General features: G+C 48.1%; 1 protein-coding gene across 5 annotated transcripts; it reads left to right on the top strand.

The window, feature by feature from the left end:
- Positions 1 to 1,309: 1,309 nt before the first annotated feature.
- Positions 1,310 to 12,499, top strand: LOC143830811 (cell division cycle-associated protein 4-like). 5 transcript variants are annotated; one of them, XM_077323857.1, is made up of 3 exons: positions 1,310 to 1,443; positions 6,470 to 6,561; positions 9,384 to 12,499. In XM_077323857.1, the coding sequence occupies exons 2-3, from the start codon at positions 6,523 to 6,525 to the stop codon at positions 10,131 to 10,133; spliced, it is 789 nt and encodes a 262-aa protein (XP_077179972.1). In that variant the 5' UTR covers positions 1,310 to 1,443; positions 6,470 to 6,522; the 3' UTR covers positions 10,134 to 12,499. The 5 variants fall into 5 exon arrangements, with proteins under 5 accessions (XP_077179972.1, XP_077179971.1, XP_077179973.1 ...); XM_077323856.1 differs by lacking the exon at positions 1,310 to 1,443 and adding an exon at positions 1,572 to 1,680; XM_077323858.1 differs by lacking the exon at positions 1,310 to 1,443 and adding an exon at positions 1,635 to 1,672.
- The last annotated feature ends 11,550 nt before the right edge of the window (positions 12,500 to 24,049 follow it).

Raw genomic sequence — 24,049 nt, 5'->3', positions numbered from 1 at the left:
AAGCCGCCACTCTTAACCACGACACCGAGCAAGAAAGTAGATGAAATAAACGGTTCAGCCTCAGACAGATGTCTTTCCGCTGAAGATGATACTGTATGAGCTTCATGGCCAAACATGAAAGGGATTGCAAATCTCCCACCCCAAAGCTCAGCACTCCCCAAGGCCACCCTGTCTACTGCTTCCAGTCCCAGCTAGGTTTACCAACTTCCAGGTGGAGCATGCAGATGTGCCACTAGATCGAATGTGTAATCTTGGCATATTAAAATACAGTTTATAACAGAATATATCAGGCTTTCTTAACCAGGGTTACATGAAACCCTGGGGTTTCTTGATGGTCCTGAAAGGGTTTCCTGAATCATTGAATCATAGAGTTGGAAGGGACCTCCTGGGTCATGTAGTCCAATCTCCTGCACTATGCAGGGCACTCACAACCCTATCGCTCATCCACTGTCACCTGCCACCCTCTTGAACCTTCACAGGATCAGCCACACCGTCAGATAGCTCTGAAGGCTCTGTTTAAAAGTCTCCAAAGATGGAGAACCCACCACCTCCCGAGGAAGCCTGTTCCACTGAGAAACCGCTCTAATCACAGAGTTGGAAGGGACCTCCTGGGTCATCTTGCCCAACCCTCTGCACTATGCAGGACACTCCCAACCCTATCGCTCATCCACTGTCACCTGCCACCCCCTTGGACCTTCACAGAATCAGCCTCTCCGTCAGATGGCTCTCCAGGCTCTGTTTAAAAGTCTCCAAAGATGGAGAACCCACCACCTCCCGAGGAAGCCTGTTCCACTGAGAAACCGGTCTAACTGTCAGGAACTTCTTCCAGAGGTTTAGATGGAATTTAGAATCATAGAATCACAGAGTTGGAAGGGACTTCCTGGGTCATCTTGCCCAACCCCCTGCACTATGCAGGACACTCAGCTCATCCACTGTAACCTGCCTCCCCCTTGAACCTTCACAGAATCAGCCTCTCTGTTTTAATAGGGTTTTAAATGGGGTCCTACAGGATTTTATGCTGCCTTGCAGGAGTGGCGGGCTATAAATTTATAAATAAATACATATATGCATACATACACACACACCGCTAGAACAAAGCTTTGTTGGTCATAAAGGTGTCGCTGGACTCCGTTTCACCCCCAACCGGGAGGTTGGCAAGCCAACCCCCCATTAGAATGCCTCTCAGCTACGGCCGCAGCTTTGGCAGGCGTTTGAAACTTCCCTTTTGCCTCCTTGGCCAGCCACTGACAAACGAGGGGCGGGACTGCCATCTCTATAGCAACTGCCACCGCAACCAATAGCAAGCCGGGCGTGAAACAGAGAGAAAGAGAGAGGACGGGGCGAGAAAGCCGCCGACTGAACACAGCCGCCTTTGACTCCGCTCCTGGAACATTTGATCTCAGAGAACCCGTCCCGCCAGCCAATAGGAAGCGGAGGCGGGAGGTGAGGGCGGCGCCGCGAGCGCCTCCGCCGTCCTCCTCTCGGCCAATGGCGAAGGCGGCGAAGGGAGAAAGGGGGCGGGGCCCGGGGCGCCTTTTGTGGGGGTTTGACAATAAGATGGCGGGGGTGGAGGGGGCGGGGCCTGGGGGACCGTTGGCGCCGCCCCTCCTCTCTTCAGGCGCGGAGATCGTTGAGGCGGGCGCGGGCTCGGCGCGGGGGCAGGCGGCGCCTGTTCAGTCGGTAAGCGGGGCTGGGTGGGGAAGGAGGGCGAAGGAGCACCCCCGCCCCCCCCTGACCTTGAATCCCGCCCCCGGGAGGCGACGGGGCGAAAGGGGCCGCGGCCGAGGCGACGGAGCGCCGCGCAGGGTCAATGAGCCACGGCTTCAAAATGGCGGCCGCGCAGGGGGAGGGGAAGAGGCGTCGGAAGGGAGGGGGTGAGGGGGATGAGAAGCCTTCAACCTTTAACCTTTTCTCAGTTCATGACTGCCTATGAACTTTTTAAGATAATAAGGACAATCCCTTTATCCCCCTTCCGAAGTCCTCTCTAAGAAATCTTTCGTTCCCCCTGGCTGAAAGTACCAGTCCCTCCTTCCCTTCCCAAATTTAAAGAAAGGGGAAAACGGGTCTTGCTCAATCGCTTTGGACTGGCCTGTTCCGCTTCCTGCCTCCCTCGCTTCTTTGCTGGCTTTTCCCTGTCCCTTTCGCCAGGGTTGCCAACCTCCAGGGGAGTGGCACGATGTTGGGTGGCTATGAGGCATCAGGCCAGAAATCGCTGTCGCAAAAAGGGGTTTTGTCACCCCCCAAAAAATGTTGTGTACAATTGCTTAGAAAGAAATGTTTATAAATTTTTCAAAATTGACATTGATTCCTTTAGCTGGAGGGGGGAGCCGGAGCTCTTCCTGAAGCGCAAGTTCTCTCCAGACGACAGAGTTCAGTTCCCCTGGAGGAAAATCCTGCGTTTTCCCAGGCGCCAATACCAGGAACTCCTGGGATTTCCCAAACCTGGAGCTGGCAACCCAAGGCTTGCCCCAGATCATATCCCTCTTCCCCTTAAGAGTTAACAAGGTGGGATGAATCCCTGGGGAGGCAGGAACCCACCATTTGTAGACAGCAAGGGTTTGGGGAGGTGGGTGGCTTTGGAGTTCAGTTTAGGTTGGGAGGATGCTTCTGGGGGGAGGGAGTTTGATCCTGAGGGGCTGGGTAAAAGGGCATCCATCAAAGTTTCTATTATCATACCTGACCTGCAATTGTGTTAGTCTGTGGCGACAAAATGAAACAGAAGCCCAGCTGTACTTTAAAAGCTCAATAAATTTTTGTGGTGCCTTTAAAAGCTGGACTTACGTTTTGTTATACCTGCATTCTTTCTCAGGTGACTCTGAGTGTCTGTTTCTACCTATGTACTCCCTTCCACTCTTTCAAGCAATCTTGAGTGGTATTTTCAGCATAAAGATGGCATATAAGTCTTAGATAACTTGCCATCTTTGCCTATGTTACTTTTCTATGACACTTCTGCTCTGCCTTGGGAAGACTTTTTCCTACAGTCTCCGAAAGCTGCTCTTGCCATCCGGCTCAGCTATTCCCATAACTGCCTGATCAGCCTTCTATTTGGTCCCTTAGAGCCTTCCCTCTTTATTCTCCTGTCTCTTTCCTATACATTCTCCACATTCCTCTCATGCCTTCACCTTCCTCTAGCACCATCTGAATAGTTATTCCACCTCTCTGTTGTTAGCTGCCATTCCATTCTACGGCAAATACATTAACCAAAAAAAAAATGTAGGTGTGTTAATGTTTACAGGTTGCAGTTGTCTGGCTTTACAGTACTGCAGTTAATGAAGGCTTCCTGAACGCCTGTCAGTTGAAGTGCTTCACAAGCTTAACAAATAACCCTGTAAGGTAGGCCAGCATTGTCCTTGTATTGTGGATGAGCTGAAGCTGAATAGTTGTTGGAACGAGGCTTTGGGATCACCATCTCGACTACCAAAGACACGGGCTGCTATTAGGAGAATTAAATTCCAAATGTTTTCCCCATATCCAGTTGTGAAAAGACTCTTTTCCCTTATATGTTTTCTCTCTTGCGCGTTATAGTGTATAATAGGCTAGGATAAATTATGTGATAGTCTTGCTGGCACAAATGATCTATTTAGACATGCTTCTTAATATGTGACTTCTTAGCGTATTTAAATAGCTTTCCAGCTTTTCTGGCCATCCTGACTTGGATAAGCCCAGGTAAGCCCAATCTTGACAGAAGCTAAGCTGGCTAGTGTTTGGATGGGAGACCTCCAAGGATTTGGGTGGAGTTCCTCCAAGGACTCAGAGGCAGGAAATGGCAAACAACCTCTGAATGTCCCCTGACTGGCTGCCAGACAATCCTGAGATCTCTTGACTGCGCGACACATACCATACACGAAATAAATAAAATACTCATCTGGCCTTCAGTTCATCACTTTGCCACATTACCCCAGTAACTATACTGGTCATCTGTTTGTCCTGTCTAATTTGGCAGTCTTCCTTCTCGTTACATCTGCATGTACCAGAGCTGCCTTTCTGAAATTATCCATTTATTTCTTCAGGAAATCCATTCCTCAACTTTTGTAGTTTATAAAGCCCCTTAGTTTTGATTGAAAATTTAGTCTCCGGAAATTTTACAAGTGTGGCTGATGAGTGTTGTTCATACCCCTGAGGTCTGTCTCATTGTTTTCAACACAAGTCAAGAGATCCATACCCTGACTTGGATAGCCCAGTCTCGGAAGCTAAGCATTCTCTATGCCCTGTGGTTGGACCTCCAGGACATTGAACTGGATGGGCCCCTGGTTTGATCCAGCAAGGTTCTGATGTTTTTACACTGGTTAGTATTTGGATGGGACACCTCCGAGGAATATCAGGATTGTCACATGGGGCAGGCACTGGCGAACCACCTCAGAATATCTCTTTCCCAGGAAACCCCACGAGGTCACCCTAAATCTGCTGTGACTCAATGACACTTTCGACCACCAAAGTCACCCATCTAACCCTCTCACCACTGCCCTCAAGCATTCCTTGAACTTAAATTCTGCAGTCCGTGCTCTCTTCAGTCAGTGACCCGGCATCCCTAAGGTACACACATTCAGAATGTGCATATAATTCTTCCACACGGTTATGTCATCTTTAGATGCCCTAGTGCTTTCTTCTTATACTGTAATGTAGCTCTCTTTTGTTCTGTAATACATTTACCTAGACCAGCTTTTCCTCAGCTTTTTTTACCATTGAGAAACCCCTGAAACATTCTCCAGGCTTCGAGAAACCCCCGGAACGGCATGATCGTGCAGAATATGTTTAGGAAGCCTAGCTGTGTACGTGCCCATCTGGGGCCCCATCCTATCCAGAGCCATCGCTGGCCATCTGGATATGGTCATATCACCTAATAAATGTTTAACAAATTAAAATATATATAAGGAAATAATTATGTCCCACCCATTCACAAAGCCCTGGTTGAGGAAGCCTGGCCTAGACTGCTGCTACTGTATTTCTGAAGATAGGAAGAGGACTACCTAATAAATAGACCAGAGGCTGGCATCCAGTCTCATCAGTGTATCGTAGCTCCCCTGGGGCAATCTCCATATTGTTGGGCTTAGTGAGATCCAGTTGTCTATTTTCAAGGTGCTGTATTCCTATGTGTAATGCAGGGGTAGTCAGATGTGGCCCTCCAGATGTCCATGGACTACAATTCCCATGAGCCCTTGCCAGCAAATGCTGGCAGGGGCTCATAGGAATTGTAGTCCATGGACATCTGGAGGGCCACAGTTTGACTACCCCTGGTATAATGAATTAGTGCTGCTCCTCTGCTCACAAGATGCAGGTGAGAAGCTGTCAGTCATACATTTTTAAGGTCGCTTTCCCTTGACTTTTGTTCAAGTTGCTGCTGTGTTAAGTCTACCAAAGTGAAGAATTTAAAACCTTACCATTTCAGAACACACGGTGCCTGAGGGTTGGATCCTACAGAGCAACAGTAGGAAGGAGATCTATGAGTGTAGAAAGGAATATGTTGGTGGGGTGAGGCCAAAAGCCACTTAAGGGCGGGGCGGGGGGCTGTGGTGAAGAGGAAGAAACAGTTGTCCTCTGATCTCAACAGAGCTTCTTGCCACCATGAAAAGCTTTGTGGGTCTGGAGGAGCACAAAGGATCCAACCTCAGGAGACTGAACCTACAAGTTAGAAGGTTCTAAATCGTGCCCCAAATCACTTAGTGGCCTGTGGCAAGCTGCAGTCTCAATGCTGCAGGTCTATTTAGAGATCTATTTTATCCTGACATTGGCTACCATGAGAGCCTGTATGATGTAGTGGTGTAATCTGGAGAACTGCGTTTCATTCTCCATTCCTCCACATGTAGCAAGCTAGATCTTGGGACAGTCACAGTTCTCTCAGAGCTTTCTCAGCCCCACCTACCTCACAGGGTGTGTATTGTAGGGAGAGGAAAGGAAAGGTGTTTGTAAGCTGCTTTTGGGACTCCAGGTGATGAAAAGTGGCATATAAAAATCCGGCTTTTCTATTTATTGTAAGGACTGCAGTGTACATAAAGAATTGTTTTTTATGCACTGCTTTTCACTGCCCTAAGGAGTCTCAAAGTGGTTTACAATTGCCTTCCCTTCCTCCACCCATGACAGACCCAGTCAGGCTGAGAGAGCTTCTGACAGGGCTGCTCTGTGAGAACAGCACTATCAGGGTTGTGACAAGCCCACGTTCACCCACCTGGCTTCATGTGGAGGAGTGGGGAATCACACCCAGCTTGCCAGATTAGAAGCCACTGCTTTTAACCACTACACTATGGTGGCTCATTGAAATGCTCAAAAGGGTTAGCCCGGGCCATCTTGGTCATTTATATTAGCAGTTACTTAAATACAGAAGGGCTTTGTAAAGTATCTTCATATGTATTCTCTGTACTTTGTTGAGAAGGGATGTATAGAAGAAGAAAATTGGATGTTAATATTTCCTGGATACGCTATAAGGATTTGCTGCATGGAATGACTGAAGATGCATTTTTTTTCTTACCTACAGCTCCCAGGTAGGTGGTGCTAGAACACCTGCTGTATGGAATCTTGTTCTGTAATATGGGGGAAGAGGAAGGACTACAGCAAACACAATTATTGGTAAGGAATTTTTCTTTTCTATGGACTAAAGTTTGCCTGGGGAGAGTTAGTGAAATTAATGAAGGTATCCACACACATTCTTCTCTGTCCTTGGGGAAAACACAAGTTGGGGAAGGGGGATAGGAGAACTGCAATCTATGAAGAAGAGTTGTTCCTTATATGCCGCTTTTCTCTACCCGAAGGAGCCTCAAAGCAGCTTACGTTGGCCTTCTCATTCCCCACAACAGGCAACCTGTGAGGGAGGTGAGGCTGAGAGAGCCCTGATATTACTGAAGAAGAAGAGAGTTGGTTCTTATATGCTGCTTTTCTCTACCCGAAGGAGCCTCAAAGCAGCTTACGTTGGCCTTCCCTTTCCCCACAACAGGCACCCTTTGAGGGAGGGGAAGCTGAGAGAGCCCTGATATTACTGAAGAAGAAGAGAGTTGGTTCTTATATGCTGCTTTTCTCTACCCGAAGGAGTCTCAAGCGGCTTACATTCCCCTTCCCTTTCCTCTCCCCACAACAGACACCCTGTGAGGGAGGGGAGGCTGAGTGAGCCCTGATATTACTGCTCGGCTGGAACAGCTCTATCAGTGCTGTGGTGAGCCCAGGGTCACCCAGCTGGTTGCATGTGGGGGAGCAGGGAATCAAACCCGGCTTGCCAGATTAGAAATCCGCACTCCTAACCGCTACAACAAGCTGGCTCTCTACGCAGTGCTTATCACAGAATCTGAATTTAAGGTCACTGGATTGTATCCTGTGGTTGCCAGTGAGAAAATAGCTCTTGCCTTTGTCAGCGTGCTTCCAGTGTCATGTTTGGGCACGCACATTCTCAGCATCCTACAGGCACCCTTTATTGACTACACCCCTCCATTCTCCTCCAATATATGTTCGTGTGGAGGCATGTCCGCAGGAGGGGTTGTGAGAGCGGTTTTGCAGTGGGCTAAGACTGGAGGATTTTCTTGCTGCTTTGGGGAGGGAGCATACTAAGGGAGAGAGGGAGCAGCCTAAGACATGGTCCTGTTCAAGGACACTGTTTGGCTGAAGGCCACTGACCTCTTCCAACAATCATGTGAACTGATAGAGGGGAAAAGCAGAGCCAACTTAGAGGCTTGTTGCTGTTTTCTTCCTGCAGCCCCCTCCGCAACAATCCAGAAAGGCAAGAATTCCTAGAAGGGGAGAGGAATTGTGGATACAGCATTGACATCTTGATGGGATTAAAGACCATAGAGAAAGTGGTTAGGCTCAGATCTCGCTGGCAAAGCTGCTTGAAGGATCGGAAAAGCTTTTCAGGCTGGCTTACAAGCAGCATGATCTCATGGAACTGCTAGGGCTCGTGTCTCCTGTGGTAGTTTGCTGGAGAAGAACGACCTAGATAGCTGTTCCCAGCTATAAGACAGGCTGAGTAAGTCTCTTTATGCAACTCAATGCAGTCTACTGCTGCCGTAGCATTCAGAAGTTAAGGTGACTACAAGGAGGAGGGTTTCCTCCATAGGGACACCATGTCTCCCTGCTGTTTACTTACAGGCAAAAAAGGTACTTTTATTGTGCTGAACTACAGATACCATTATATAGTGCATTGTGTATGTAAGCGCCGTCAAGTTGCAGCCAACGTTGGGTGTTTTCCAGGCAAGCGATAGTCACAGGTAATTTGCCATTGCTTTCCTCTGCATATTAGCCCTTGTATTCTTCGGTGGTCTCCCATCCAACTATTAAGGCCGTCTCTGCTTGACTTCCAAAATCCGTCAGGATCGAGTCAGGCCGGGGGGCTCTTTGTTTTTAAAAACGCCGTACAAAGGGAGCCTTTGCTAACAGCTCTAACTCGAGAGCTGGTCTCAGCTGCAGCCACGAAAGCTAAACACACCTCCTCATTAAATAATTCAGAACACTTATTTGCTGGTCCCGGGTGAATTGTGCTGGAATAGAGTGGCAATACGGAGACTTAAGCCCATTGAGAAGTAGCTATACTTGTATTGATCAGGTGGTAGATGTCCTCCAACGTCGCCATTTGAAAGCGACCTGACTGCAGCTTGCGTTTACTAGAAGTCTGCAAAATGCTTAACCGATGGAAATGTTTCATTGTTGGTGCTTCTGATATTTGCTTGAGCAGGGATGAGAGTGAATGAGCGATTCATCTCAGCATCGTCGTAATTGGGCTTGGAGTTCAGAACCCAAGAACCAGCTTGGTGGAGTGGGTAGGAGTGCCTTTTAATCTGGTGGTCCGGGTTTGATTCTGCGGTCCCCCACATGCAGCCAGCTGGGTGACCTTGGGGTGGTCAAAGCGCTGATAAAGCTGTTCTGACCGAGCAGGAATATCTGGGCTGTCTCAGCCTCACCTGCCTGGGGGAGACGAAAGGAAAGGCAATTGTAAACCGCTTTGAGACTCCCTTTGGGTAGAGAAAAGCAGCATATAAGAACCAACTCTTCTTCTTCTTCAGTAATTTCAGGGCTCTCTCAGCCTCAACTCCGTCACAGGCTGTCTGTTGTAGGGAGAGGAAAGGGAAGGCCGCTTTGAGACTCCTTCGGGTAAAGAAAAGCGGCATATAAGTACTGTAATGTCTCTGCTGGCCCAAGAACCAACGTCCAGATTGTCTTGTTGAACACAGGTACGTTTATTTGCACAACGATTAAAAGAAAGCTGGAGCAGCAACAAAAAGGCGATAGCGAAAGGAGAACCCCCCCCACCTGAAAAACAAGGTTGCTTAAATGCATCACAGGTCTGCTAAGAGAATGAACCTCTTAAAGAAACATACATCACAAGATCTAGCTCTTCTTTTCACAAACCCGTGAGTGTGTGGGCATTTTGCATTCTCGTAATCCTCTCGCTCTGCTGTTCTCCACAGGACACAATGTTCGTGCGCGGACTGAAGAGGAAGTGCGTCGATGGAGAGGAAGACATCGAAGGGACTTTAGCTGGCTTTAAAGCGATCCCTTCTTACAACCTCCAGCGCCAGTCGCTGCTGGACATGTCTCTGGTGAAACTGCAGCTGTGTCACATGCTTGTCGAACCAAACCTCTATCGTTCCGTGCTCATAGCCAATACGGTACGGCAGATCCAGGAGGAAATGACCCAGGATGGGACTTGGCAGATGATAAGTGCCCAGAGTACAGGGCCATCCTCTTTAGACCGTCTGGTTTCGACAGACATCCTCTGTCGCTCTTCCAAGGAGCAACCCGAAGAAAAGCTCGTCCAAGGGTACAGCGGCTTCTCCAAAGACTTTGAAGACGCGCCGTTACAAGGGAGCGTGGAAATCTTAAGGCCCGCTCCGGTGCAGGCGCCCAGAGACTTCCAGAATAACGTGTGGGAGATGGAGTGTCCTGCAGAGAACCGAGGGAGCTTCCATAAGTCGCTAGATCAAATATTTGAAACCTTAGAAACAAAAACAGCCGATTCCGTCGAAGATCTCTTTTCCGAAGTCGACAGCTCCTATTACAACCTCGACACGGTATTAACAGGCATGATGGGCAGCTCGAAAATGGGACACTGCGACGTACTCGAAACGTTTCCTCAAGCCAGCGGCAGTCCCAGCGCTGGCTGTAAATCCGACCTTAACGAGCTCGACCATTTTGTGGAGATTCTGGTGGAGTCTTGAGGGGAAGGGGGCAGGCGTGACATCCTTGGAGGAAGCCGGATCTCGAGTAGCAAAACTTTCCCATAGCTTGTTCTCTCTGAGCTGTCTGCGAGCTCCCCCACACAAGCCCTTCATTTTTCAAAGCTGTATTCATGTATAAAATTAACCTGCAACTTGTAACGGCTGATCCATCAGTGCGTATTTCTAACGGCCTCAATTCAGAGCACAAGTGTACCGGGCGTGAGCCTGTGTCTAGCAGGCCTTCAGATCTGCCACTTGGATATCACAGTCCCCACTCTGGATTGTATCACAGACTGTTGGGTAAGCTCCATGGTGCTTCACTACAGTGGCTCAACAGCTCTAAAGGCTCCAGGGCTGATCACACCAGGTCTCCGGGCCGAGCCATCAAGCCCCCCCCCCCCCCCCACACACACACACACACACACAAGTTTCCAACACTTTGGAAACTAGATTAGTTGTCCGAGCCCTTCTGGCCTTTAGAAGAGGCTCAAAATATTGCAACAGTTCTCTGTCGATCATCTTGTCTTCCCGGAAAGTTTTACATGTTGGGGAGGCTTGATGCGTGAAAGGGAGCGATGAAGTTCTCGGTCTGTCCGAGCCTAAATCCGGTCCAGTCGGGTTCAGACCAAAACCTCTCCATCAACCTCCCGTACTTGCTTGCACCATCTCAGCGGACTTGAGCATTCTGACCGTTTCAGCCAACTGGTCTGAGGAGCCAAAGCTTGGCTTTACCTCCTTAACTCCAAGGAAAAGCTTCCCAGATTTGGGTCCTTATTTGCCACCCAGCTCTTGAAGAGCCAAAAGCCGCGAATCCCCGTCTCCTAGCTCATTCCTCCCCGCCCCCTCAAAAAAAAAAAAAAAATCCGGTCATACTTATTTTCTGGGTTTTTACAAAATATATAGCTAAGTTTTTTAAAATGTTTATCAGTGTTCAGAATTTTTCAACTATTTTCTGAAGATATATTTTTGCTACAGATCTTCGGTCAACTGCTTATTTAGTGCCCTGACGTATTGGCAGTTGTATTTTTTTAATCACTTTCGACAAAGGGATTCCCCCCCCCTCACCCCGCTATGGGCCTCCCTTAGCTGAGTAGAAGTGTATAGATGTACAACCTTAATGTAGGACCAGCTGTTGTCGTTCCATCGTAGAGAAGAGAGTGTGCTTAAAAAAGTGGAGAGTTATTCTTGCAACAGCTCTTAAGCAGGCATCGGAGAAGCGCTGCGGCAGCCCTCCGTGGTTTCACGCTTCAGTCCAAGCCGTGTTTCTTGTTACCTTCAAGCACATATTTTTGTCGGTTTTATTTATATAATATTTATATCATCCAGTGAATGTTTGTGAAGTCTGCCATCCTACTTGCTCTGTCTTTGGGGGGAAAAAAGCAAAAACAAATGTACCTTACCTTGCACTAACTGTTACAAGACTGTTACAGAAGGTCTCTCAAGAGTGTTTGCTAGAGTGAATTTTACTCCATCTGCTCCAAGGTTTGGTTGGTTTGGTTGCGCCTTGGTTAACGGAAGTCATAGCAACCGGTTAGCGTTCAGGTCCAGAAAAACTGAAGCAGCCACCTGCCTGAGCATACGTAAGCGGTCTTCTCCTAAAAAACAGGCTCTGGTGAAAAGACGCATCTGCCCCTAATAACACTTCCGGTAAAAAGGCCTGTTTTTACATCCGGAAAAGGAAATATAGCTATGTGGTGGGGGAAGAGCGATGCTCTTCAGTCTTTCATTAATATTTTAATGAGGGTATTTCTTCTATTTGTTTCTAGCTGCTGAACGATTTTAGCCACCTCTAACACAAATTTGCAGTGCCCACATTTGGAAATCTTGCGCTCTCCCTGTTTTTTGTTTTGTTTCGAAGCATTCTGACATCTTTCCATGAACTTTCAAGCGTCGGGAGGTCTTAACTCCCAGTACAGAGGGTCTCAAAATGCTGCACTGTTTTTCTAGAAATGGGAACTGCTCGAGTCAGCAAAAGGAGAGGCATTGGGGAAACATCCCCACCACATCCAGCCCCAGACATCTCTTCAAAACATAAAATCCCCTGTCTTGCGTACGCATAAAGAACCGTCTTTGTCTTAAGTGAGGCTGCAGTCGGAAATCCTTTTGCGTAACCAGCCGTCTGCTGAGCTCAGTTAGGGCTGCACACAAGGAACCTGTTTCTAGACCGCAGCCTCAATCATTTAAAGTGCTTTCCAAGCAACTGACTTGAAAATGGCTTTTGTATGTTTTCCAGCCTGGGCAGAACCAATGCCCATTTCTGTAACTCGCGTTTTGTGTTCACACTATGCGGTTTGTAAAGGGGACCTTTTTAAAGCATTGCAAAATGATTTTGTCTTTTTTTTATATTAAAGTTGAGTATGAAGAGACTGCTTTGTGGACTCTTTCCTTAGGTCTGCAGCACAGCCGCGATTTGCACGTATGGAAAAGCCTGGGCCCATAAAGCTGGTTCGCGGGTACCGGTGGACAATGAAAGGCATCTCGAATGAGAAAGTTATGCTGCAGAAAGTAAACGGGACTTAGCCTCCTGCACTGAAGAAACGAAAGTCGAATGATTAGTGGGGAATCACACTGAATAGGAAAGTGAGGCTAATTATAGACCAAAGAGTCTGTGGCCTTTTAAAAAGGCTAACGCATGTGTTGTGGCTTAAGTCTTCCTGAGTCCAAGATCTTTGGACGAAAACCATCATCTGACAAAGCAGGCCCTGGATCATGAGACCTTACGGGCCAGGACATTTGTCTGCCTTCAGGGTGGTGTAAGATGCTTAGCCGTGGCAACCTAGAGCAGCCATTTCCCTCCCACCGCCTCCATTTGAATTGTAGAACAGTGGTCCCCAACCTGCGGGCCGCAGCCCGGTGCCAGTCCGCGGCTCCCTCTCCCCGCCCCCCCCCCCACAGTAAAAAACTTCACAGGCTGCAAGCTTGCGGCCCGGGAAGCTTCTTACTGCAGGAGGGCGGGGAGAGGGAATCAGGGCCACACATGTGCCATGTGCGGCCGCAAGCCTGCATGCGCGGCACTTGCGGATGTGCGCATGTGTGATTTCGGCCGCGCATGGCGCATGCCTGGCTGCACAGGCGCTGGACGCGCAGGCGCAATGCGCAGGCAGGGCAATTGCCCTGCCAGTCCCCAGCCTCAGAAAGGTTGGGGACCACTGTTGTAGAACATATTCTTGAAATGTGGACGCTGCCTGCCGTGTATATTTGGCCTCCCAGAAATGGGTTCAGTGGGCAGGATGTTAAACCCCCCTATGCATGTTGATCTTGGAAGCGAGTCTTGAGCTCTGTGGGTCATCTTCCTAAATGCATATATGGTTGGGCTGCAAGATCGCAGTCCTAAACATGTTCATCACGGCTCAGTCCCTGTTCATAATTCCAGGAATGCCCAGACTGTCCCAGGGGAGTGTTACAAACCTGTTCCTAGAAGTTCAGCTGGCCACTTCCCCTGTTCCTCTACAGCAGCCTTTCTCAACTTTTTTACTGTTGAGAAACCCCGGAAATGTTCTTCAAGCTTCAAGGAACCCCAGAAGTGATGTCAGCAGGCTACACCACGCTGTCACGCCCCTGGAAGTAACATGGCCTTACCTCTCTGGACTCCACTCACTGCCATGTGTGATGAGACTCAGCCAGCAAGGATTCTTATGACTGGGGCCTCTACCTTTTCTACCCCCTCCAGGTTCATCATTGGCCAATAGGGGAGAGGGACTCAACGTAACCATATATGATCATATCGCCTGACGGTAGGCGAATTCCCTCCAGGCCAGGCTGAATTCTGGAGACTTTTAGTAAAGGGGATCACTTGGGCATGAAAGTGGGGGGTCCCTGTGGGTGGGCAGATAGTTGTGAGTCCTTGCATGGTGCAGGGGGTTGGGCTAAATGACCCTGGAGGTCCCTTCCAACTTTATGATTCTATGATGATGCTTAAATGTTTAAACTGCAGAAAGGAATTAATTCCCACTCAACTGGAAAAACCCTTCTGGGGACATGAGAAAAAACCTGTGTGGAGAAAGACTGCTCTTCAGGTCTAGACTTTATAAAGATCAATTGGCTGGCTCCCACCTCTAACTACCGTACCCACTTCTCTGAAGAAGAGTTGGTTCTTAGATGCCACCTCAAAGCGGCTTACATTCGCCTTCACTTTCCTCTCCCCACAACAGACACCCTGTGAAGGTAAGGCTGAGAGAGCCCTGATATTACTGAAGAAAAAGAGTTGGTTCTTAAAGGTTCGTAAAGATATCACCTGTGCAAGCACCGAGTCATGTCTGACCCTTGGGGTGACGCTCTCCAGTGTTTTTCATGGCAGATTCAATATGGGGTGGTTTGCCAGTACCTTACCCAGTCATTAATGTTTCAACCCCAGCGAGCTGGGTACTCATTTTACCAACCTTGGAAGGATAGCTGAGTCAACCTTGAGCTGGCTGCTGGGATTGAGCTCCCGACCTCATGGACAGACAGCTTCAGACAGCATTTCTGCCGCTTACTATTCTGCGCCACGAGAGGTTCTTAGATGCGGCTTTTCTCCAAACAAAGGAGTCTCAAAGCGGCTTACATCGCCTTCCCTTTCCTCTCCCCACAACAGACACCCTATGAGGGAGGGGAGGCTGAGAGAGCCCTGATATTACTGAAGGAGAAGAAGATTTGGTTCTTATATGCCGCTTTTCTCTACCCGAAGGAGTCTCAAAGCCCCTTACAGTCGCCTTCCCTTTCCTCTCCCCACAACAGACACCCTTTGCGGGAGGGGAGGCTCCTCCCCTACCACAAATTTTGCTAGTCTTTCAGGTGCTCCTGGACTCCGGCACTTTTCTCCTGCTACAGACAGACTAACAGGGCGAACCATCTTGGGAGTGAGCCGTGACTCACAGAAGCTCCTCCCCTGCCATAAATCTTACTAGTCTTTCAGGTATCCCTGGTCTCTGGCTCTCTTCTCGTGCTACGAAAGGGACCAACAGCACAGCCATCCATCTTGGAAGTGAGCGGCAATTCACAAAATCTCTTCCCATGCCATAAATTCTGTTAGTCTTTCAGGTGCTTCTGGATTCTTGCTCCTTTCTCCTGCTACAGTCAGTTTGTCTACCCCGTCTTGATCTTTGTTTCAGAACAGTTTTTTGCGCAATTAAACATGTTGCATTTTTTTTTAGGCTGCAACAGAACTGTTTTTCATGCAGGTAGTGGGGGGCAGGGCGGGGGGAGACTACCTTTTTTTCATCCAGTCCAAAACACCATCTTCAAAACTCACAAGTAGCAATAGCAAACTCAAAGTCTCCTATAAAAGAAATTGACTTCAGATTTCACTTAATACGGCAACCGTTTTGGAACGCAATCTTCGCGGCCTTTTCGTGGAACGCTTCTGCCGGTAGATAACTTGGCCCCTACTGTCTACTGCAGGGGTAGTCAAACTGCGGCCCTCCAGATGACCATGGACTACAATTCCCAGGAGCCCCCTGCCAGCATTTGCTGGCAGGGGGCTCCTGGGAATTGTAGCCCATGGACATCTGGAGGGCCACAGTTTGACTACCCCTGGTCTACTGAAAGGGTGGCCCTCCAGATGTCCATGCACTACAATTCCCAGGAGCCTTCTGGGAATTGTAGTCCATGGACATCTGGAGGGCCACAGTTTGACTACCCTTGGTCTGCTGCGCTGCAGGGGGTGGAATTGACATGGGAGGTTCTTCAGAGGCCTCTTGCTTCCTGCTGCCGCGAAATCCGTGCAGCAGATGGGCGGAGAGAGCGGCTCGTTCTGGAAGGCATGTCTCTCCGGCACTGCCTGAGCAATGTGGCGAAACAGAAAGGTTCATTAATGCTTCTGTGCTTTGTAACCTCAGCTGTGAGGTCGCAGCACAGCTGGGATTCAGAAGCCACTGGCAGCCTAATGGGAGGCTAGAAGAGAGCTGTCTTTTCTGCCCCGAGCTAAACGTCCTGCTCGGCTCGGCTGCTGCTGCTAAAAAGAAAAATCCCTTTGTGCGTGTGGTGGGTATTCTCTGAATTGTGGCAACAGATTAGATATAAGTGCTATTGTTCTTTTTTTCTTCTTTTTCCCTAAAGGGTTTATCGCAAGTGAACTGGCTGCTGCTTTCAGGGAGGGTGCTGAAGTTGATATTTTATCTAGCAGTTTAGCACTGTCATGTGGTCGCGTGGGTCAGGCGGCTTGACAAGCTATTAAAAAACACAGGAAAAGGGTAAGGTTGAGAAATGATAGAATTGTGAAAAGGGAGCACAACAAGCCATCTTGTCCAACCCCCTGCTCAATGCAGGATCAGCCTAAAGCACCTTTGAATGTAGTTTTTAGTTTTTTGCCATCAAATCACAGCTGACGTTTTTGACGACCCTGTATGGTTTTCAAAAAGAGCGGTAAGCGGCAGAAATGCTGTCTGAAGCTGTCTGTCCATGAGGTTGGGAGTTCGATCCCAGCAGCCAACTCAAGGTTGACTCAGCCTTCCATCCTTCCGAGGTCGGTAAAATGAGTACCCAGCTTGCTGGGGGGTAAAACGATAATGACTGGGGAAGGCACTTGTAAACCACCCCATATTGAGTCTGCCATGAAAACGCTGGAGGGCGTCACCCCAAGGGTCAGACATTATTCGGTGCTTGCACAGGGGATACCTTTACCTTATTGTTTTCAAGGTGAGAGACATTCAGAAGTGATTTGCCATTGCCTACCTCCACATTGTGATCCCGGTATTCCTTGGAGGTCACCATCCAAATACTAATCAGGGCTGACCCTGCTTCCAAGATCTCAAGGCATCAGGTCAGGATGGATACAGAGGAACAAACAGCTACTCAGGATCAGCAATACAATCTCAGACATGATCTATAATGACCAGTATCATAGCTGGGTGGTTTGTACTCTAAAAGACATTGAGAAAATTAATAAAGGAAAACGTTTGAAGTGTCAAGAGATTGATGGAACTTTTTATCATATTTGGTGGACCTGCCAAAAGGAAAAAATTGAAGGAAATACATAGGGGAAATGCAAAATGTACTAAAATTTAAGTTTCCTGTGGAAGCCAATAATAAGCTATTGGGAATATTGCATGATAAATTACCAACAGTGGTGGAAGAGATATTTGACGACGTGGTGACAGCAGCTAGAACTCTCTGCAGCAAAATAGAAATCTGATGTTTGCCCAAGCTTAAAAGACTGGAAAAATAAATTGACCTATTATGCTGTAATGGAAAAATTAATATTGTATTCGAAAAATAGTTCCATCTCAAAATCTGAGGAAAGATGTAGGGTTTATTATGAAAGCCAAAGATAAATTTAGAATGAGAAGCAATTTAAAATAGTATATAAATTTATAAAGACCTAGAAGTTTAATAATAAGATGTTTTCTTCTTGATGAACTTGTCCCTTGGATTATGGTATATTAATGGCCACAAATCAATATGTTAAAGTTGATATGTAAAGACCCTAAGATGTTTAAAATGGAATAAGCAGTCATGATAAAAATGAATGAGAGTGGTAAAATAGATATAAAATATTTGAAGTAAATTCTGTTCAGATTATGAGAAGGTAGAGATGGGGAGAAATCTTTTGCTTTTCACTTCTCTTTTAAATATATTTTACAATGTACAGTGACTTCTGAATGTTAAAGGTAAAGTAAAGGTAAAGGTATCCCCTGTGCAAGCACCGGGTCATGTCTGACCCTTGGGGTGACGCCCTCTAGCGTTTTCATGGCAGACTCAATACGGGGTGGTTTGCCAGTGCCTTCCCCAGTCATTACCGTTTACCCCCCAGCAAGCTGGGTACTCATTTTACCGACCTCGGAAGGATGGAAGGCTGAGTCAACCTTGAGCCGGCTGCTGGGATCGAACTCCCAACCTCATGGGCAAAGCTTTCAGACGGCTGCCTTACCACTCTGCGCAACAAGAGGCTCTTCTGAATGTTACGATTTGTTATATACACTTCTTTCTTGTATCATTCTTATATGTTTGTTTTTTCTATAAAAATAAAAAAAATCCCTGTAATTGTGTAGTTCGCAGCCACCTGGCACCTTGCATTTTTTGCAGTTTAGAACTGAGAAACAGCCAGGGGATCAGGCCCTTAAACATTCTGACCCTCTTGTTGTTTCTCTGCTCCAATTTGCACCCCCTCCTTAAGCCAGTACGGAACAAGGAAACAGAGTCGAATTCCAAAGGCCCTTTTCTCAGTCTCAGCATCCTCCGAGATAGGATGGCTGCCTAGGTCTTTTGGTGGGGCCCACTGCCTGCTCCCTCCCACCCATCCACCTACCCATCCACCGAACGCTCCTGCTGCCCATCAGCTTCTTACGAGCCCTTCCACCACCCACAATTCCAGCTGCACCCATTGCAGAAAACAGAATGTCCTGATTTCAGACACACTACAGGGAGATCGAGGAGATCACAATATCATTCCAAAGTCCAGATACCAGTTAAAGCACACTCAACAGCTTCAAATCCAAAGGGAAATCCAGAAGCAGCATTGTAGAGCAGTGGTCCCCAACCTTTTTATCACCGGGGACCACTCAACGCTTGACAATTTTACTGAGGCCCGGTGTGTCTGTGTGTGGGGGGGGGTAGTTTACTCCTCGACTCTCAACCACTGCCCTAACGCTCTCTGATCGCTATGGTAATGTTTAAACATCCCTTCAAAATAAGATACAGACACGCCACAACAATGAACATAAGGAACATTTTATTTTCATGGAAATTTTAACTCATGACAATGACAAATCAATGGGAACCCTGAGCTTGTTTCTCTGCAACGAGATTGTCCCATCTGGGAGTGATGGGAGACAAGGACACCCGAAGTGTGTTGTAAAGGGCTGGGGGGGATGAAGTAAAGGGCCGGGGGGGGGGGGAGAAGGCGTCCTTCACAGCCCACCTCCAATTAGTCGACGGACCACATGTGGTCCGCAGCCCACAGGTTGGGGATCGCTATTGTAGAGCACAGGCCAGGGTCCAGGATGGAGGCCACAATCAAGAATGCAGGCTAGAAGAAGAAGAAGAGTTGGTTCTTATATGCCGCTTTTCCCTACCCGAAGGAGGCTCAAAGCGGCTTACAGTCGCCTTCCCATTCCTCTCCCCACAACAGACACCCTGTGGGGTGGGTGAGGCTGAGAGAGCCCTGATATCACTGCTCGGTCAGAACAGTTTTATCAGTGCCGTGGCGAGCCCAAGGTCACCCAGCTGGCTGCATGTGGGGGAGTGCAGAATCGAACCCGGCATGCCAGATTAGAAGTCCGCACTCCTAACCACTACACCAAACTGGCTACCAAGTCAGGCCCAGCCACTCCTTTGTTTGCTGTTTTTATACCTCAAGCTAAACACCTGCCAGCCACCTCAGCCCTGCTCCTGCAAGCACTCATCCTCATTGGTGATATGGAGCTGATGCTATGCTGCCAACCTGGCACTGAACCTTTTGTCTTTGCAGCTCCCTCCTAGTCTTTTTTCTACGCTGCTCCTGTGGCTCTGTTGACAGGAGGTGAACTGGCCAGCAGAAAGCTCTCTATCTCTAACTCAGGGCCAGAGTCCTACTGATACAGCCATGGGAGAGAGAAGGTAAAAGAGAAGGTACTTTTCCCCCCTTTCTCAGTATGTAGGGAGTCATGGGCATGGGCATTCCAGGAAATGAATGAGCAGTAGGAGTGCTCAAAAGAAGTACTTCTTCACCCAGAGAGTCATGAACATGTGGTGGCTTCACACATGGATGGTTTCAAGAGGGGACTGGATGAACATCTGGAGCTGAGGTCCATCAGTGGCTACCAGCCACAAGATACAGATGGAGCACTCTGCCAAAGGCAGTGATGGTCTGTATCCTTGGTGCTTGGGAGGCAACAGTGGGAGGGCTTCTGGGGTTCTGGCCCTGCTGATGGACCACCAGATGGCACCTGAAATGGATCCTGAAATGGGAAATGGCACCTGAAATGGGAATTATGAATACTGCAAGAGACTAAGTAATGCAAGATCTTTCTACCAATTTTTATGAGCTTCTTGTGGCGCAGAGTGGTAAGGCAGCAGAAATGCAGTCTGAAAGCTCTGCCCATGAGGCTTGGAGTTCGATCCCAGCAGCCGGCTCAAGGTTGACTCAGCCTTCCATCCTTCCGAGGTCGGTAAAATGAGTACCCAGCTTGCTGGGGGGTAAACGGTAATGACTGGGGAAGGCACTGGCAAACCACCCCATATTGAGTCTGCCATGAAAACGCTAGAGGGCGTCACCCCAAGGGTCAGACATGACCCGGTGCTTGCACAGGGGATACCTTCACCTTTCCCTGGAAGAACCTCTTGTGGTGCAGAGTGGTAAGGCAGCAGACATGCAGTCTGAAGCTCCACCCATGAGGTTGGCAGTTCAATCCCAGCAGCTGGGTCAAAGTTGACTCAGCCTTCCATCCTTCCAAGGTCGGTAAAATGAGTACCCAGCTTGCTGGGGGGTAAACGGTAATGACTGGGGAAGGCACTGGCAAGGCCACCCTGTATTGTGTCTGCCATGAAAATGCTAGAAGGCATCACCCCAAGGGTCAGACATGACTTGATGCCTGCACAGGGGATACCTTTCCCTTTCCCTGGAAGAAACCTTCTTCAATGATAATGACAATTAAGCTTATATTCATGGAGATTTATTGGGGGAAATACTGGGGGACATTCAAAATTCACAGACAAGCAAAAACATACAGGTTCCCAAGATACAGAAGGAAAGACAGAAGAATTGTTAGGTGCGAAGTCGTGTCCGACCCATCGCAACCCCATGGACAATGATCCTCCAGGCCTTCTTGTCCTCTACCAGTCCATTTAATTTTGCAGCAAGACAGAAGAATACTGGGTAATATTAATACTTACCTGATCCAGAAGAACAGTGAGGCGGATGGAAGCAACAGAGTGGCAGCCTGTGTTACGTTCTTCTGGTAGACCTCCTGATATCACCTGTCCTGTTTTTATAGCAAATTTGTACCTTGGGGCTAGGGGCAGGCAGTCCTAAAGCAAAGCCGTGATGTTATCAGGAAGGCTGTGTCATAGAAGCATGGGTGAAACAGATTTTGATAATGATATTCTAATGGGCCATTTAGAGTCCGTGGAAAACTTTGAACAAGTCCTTAGGACAGGGGTAGTCAAACTGCGGGCCTCCAGATGTCCATGGACTACAATTCCCATGAGCTCCTGCCAGTTTGACTACCCCTGCCTTAGGAGTGGACTTCATTGGGAGGGGCAGTCCAAGTGTGGAGAGCCCTCCATTAATGGGATTTTGATTTGCCAATATTAAAGACAGAAGGAAGCTTGCTAGATTTGTATAGTTAACTAGTTCAGCCATTGGTCCAGGTGTGGTCTCCTTCTTTGTCTTGGTGATCCTCGGGTGGGGATAAGCATTCTGTCCTGCCCTGCCCTGCCCTTTTATGCAAATGACTGCATTACTCCTCCTGGTAAAGAGAAGACATCTTGGTAAAGATCCTGATTTCACATGGAGTCTGCCTGTTGATGTATTTCAGACCCACACAAGGCCAGACCTGTATTTGCTTGTCAGAAACAAATAAGGGGGATAGGAGCTGCTTTTCCTCCTTGCACATTGAAGGATGTATAACTGACATTTTGGCCACTGTGGGACAGAGACTATTGGACTGGATGGACCATTATCTACTCTTATGGTAGATCTAGGTGCCTCCTGATGGCACCTAGATTTTGGCCATTGGGGGACACAAACTATTGGAGTGGATGGGGCATTGGGCTGAGCCCGCATGGATTCTCTTATGGTTAACCTCCTGTTGGCCCCTGGATTATGGCCTCTGTGGGAGACTATAGGCCTGGATGGGGCATTGGTCTGATCCAACATGGCTTCTCTTACATTCTTATGTCTTCAGTGGTGATTCTTTGTATCATTGGTGCTTGGGAGGCAACAGTGGGAGGACTTCTGGAGTTTTGGCCCCGCTGGTGGACCTCCAGATGGCACAAGAGTTTTTGGGTGCTGTGTGACACAGAGTGTTAGACTGGATGGGCCATTGGCCTGATCCATTATGGCTTCTCTTATGTTCTTACATGACAACCATGAAGCAGGCCGATGTCTGGGTACTTAATGCATAGTGAGGACCTGAATGCCTTTATGTATACCCAACACAGCTGTCAGTTTTGTTGGAATACAGGGTTTGAAAATGCAGACGGGTTTCATGTTTAATGTCCCCCCCCCCATCCTCAGAAAGACCCTTTCTGCATATACAGCATTTGGTGGGGGAGTGGGGTGGAACGTGACGTTAGGTCAAAGGTGACTTAGGGCGATCCTGTGGGATTTTCAAGACAAGACACATCCAGAGGTGTTTTGCCATTGCCTGTCCCTGGTAGTTCTTGGTAGCCTCCTGCATTGTGCAAGGGGTTGGACTAGATGACCCAGGAAGTCCCTTCCATGATTCTAAATTCCGTCTAAACCTCCGGAAGAAGCTCCTGACAGTTACAGCAGTTTTTCAGTGGAACAGGCTTCCTCAGGAGGTGGTGGGTTCTCCATCTTTGGAAACTTTTAAACAGGGGCTGGATAGCCATCTGACAGAAAGGCTGATTGAATGAAGGTTCAAGGGGTGACAGGTGACAGTGGATGAGCGATAGGGTTGTGAGTGTCCTGCATAGTGCAGGGGGTTGGACTAGATGACCCTGGAGGTCCCTTCCAACTCTATGATTCTAAATAGTAACTGGGGCCGACCCTGCTTAGCGTCTGAGATGAGATGAGGATAGCCTGGGCCATCTTGGTGGTGGTGGTGGGAATGCACATCCCCAAGGTGGCACAGTTTGAAAGGAAACTTTCCCTCTTGATTCTGCTGCTGAGTCTATCAACTAGTCCTAAAGAAATCTCCACTTTGGTTCTTCGCGGATTGTCATTTTGGACAATAATGAAAGGTTACTATTGAGCTGTTCCCCCGGCACATACGTAACAGCGGAACGGCCGTCGCTTAGCAGTGATTTGCTCTGGCAACTCGCCGCGTTGTTTAATGATTGACTTCGATTGCTCTCTGCAGATGGTGTCAAAAGTGCACATGGCACCGGATCAAGCGTGCACGGCATGGCCACTTGCACCAACGTCATCTTATTGCGCAAGTGTCGAAGGAAAGCCAGTCCAGGAGAGCGGCCGCAGCAAAATTGCCAGGGTGGGTAGGGAGGTGGGGATTGCGCAATAACTTCTTAAGTGCATCCCCCTCCCCCTTCACACAGAAGGTTGCAGGGTTGGTTTTTTAACACCCAGGAGAAAAAATAAACAGCTTTCCTGCAGAAGAAAAAAAAAAGCCAAGTGTATAGATTATTGAAAGCGTAAAATTTCTGCACTGCTTTCTGCTTCCTCAGGGTGCGCAATCAGCAGAATCAAGGGGTAAAGTTTCTTTCTTTCTTTCTTTCTTTCTTTCTTTCTTTCTTTCTTTCTTTCTTTCTTTCTTTCTTTGTTTCTTTCTTTCTTTCTTTCTTTCTTTCTTTCTTTCTTTCTTTCTTTCTTTCTTTCTTTCTTAATTGTATTTATATACCACCCTCCAAAGGCTCAGGGCGGTTCACATAAAACAGAAACAATACAGATAAGATTAACAATAATGAATGAAGTGAAATAACAAGCAACATAGAACAGTAGAAAAATGTGGGAAACATTAAGTTAACTCATACTGATAGCCCCTATATTGAAGCAAGGGGGGTTGCATGTTTTAACACTCTTCTATGGAGGGCAATAATCCTCAATATACCATGGAGATGGCTAGCCAGTCTCTCTGACATGTTAATTCCCTGTGTTTTAGAGGGTAGACTTTAGGGCTGCCAGTTTCCAGGTTGTGGCTAGAGATCTTCTGGCACTGCAACTGATCTCCAGGACAGTTCACCTGGGGAAAATGGCTCCTTGGGAAGGCAGACTCTATGGCTTTATATCCCATTATAATACTTCTCCCCAAACCCTGCTCTCCGCAGGCTCTACGAGCAATGACGTTTTCAAGCAGGGGCTGGAGAGATCCTTCTCCTGG

This window comes from Paroedura picta, chromosome 2 (assembly GCF_049243985.1).
Source record: "Paroedura picta isolate Pp20150507F chromosome 2, Ppicta_v3.0, whole genome shotgun sequence".
NCBI lineage: Eukaryota > Metazoa > Chordata > Lepidosauria > Squamata > Gekkonidae > Paroedura > Paroedura picta.
This window is presented reverse-complemented; position numbering and strand designations above follow the sequence as displayed.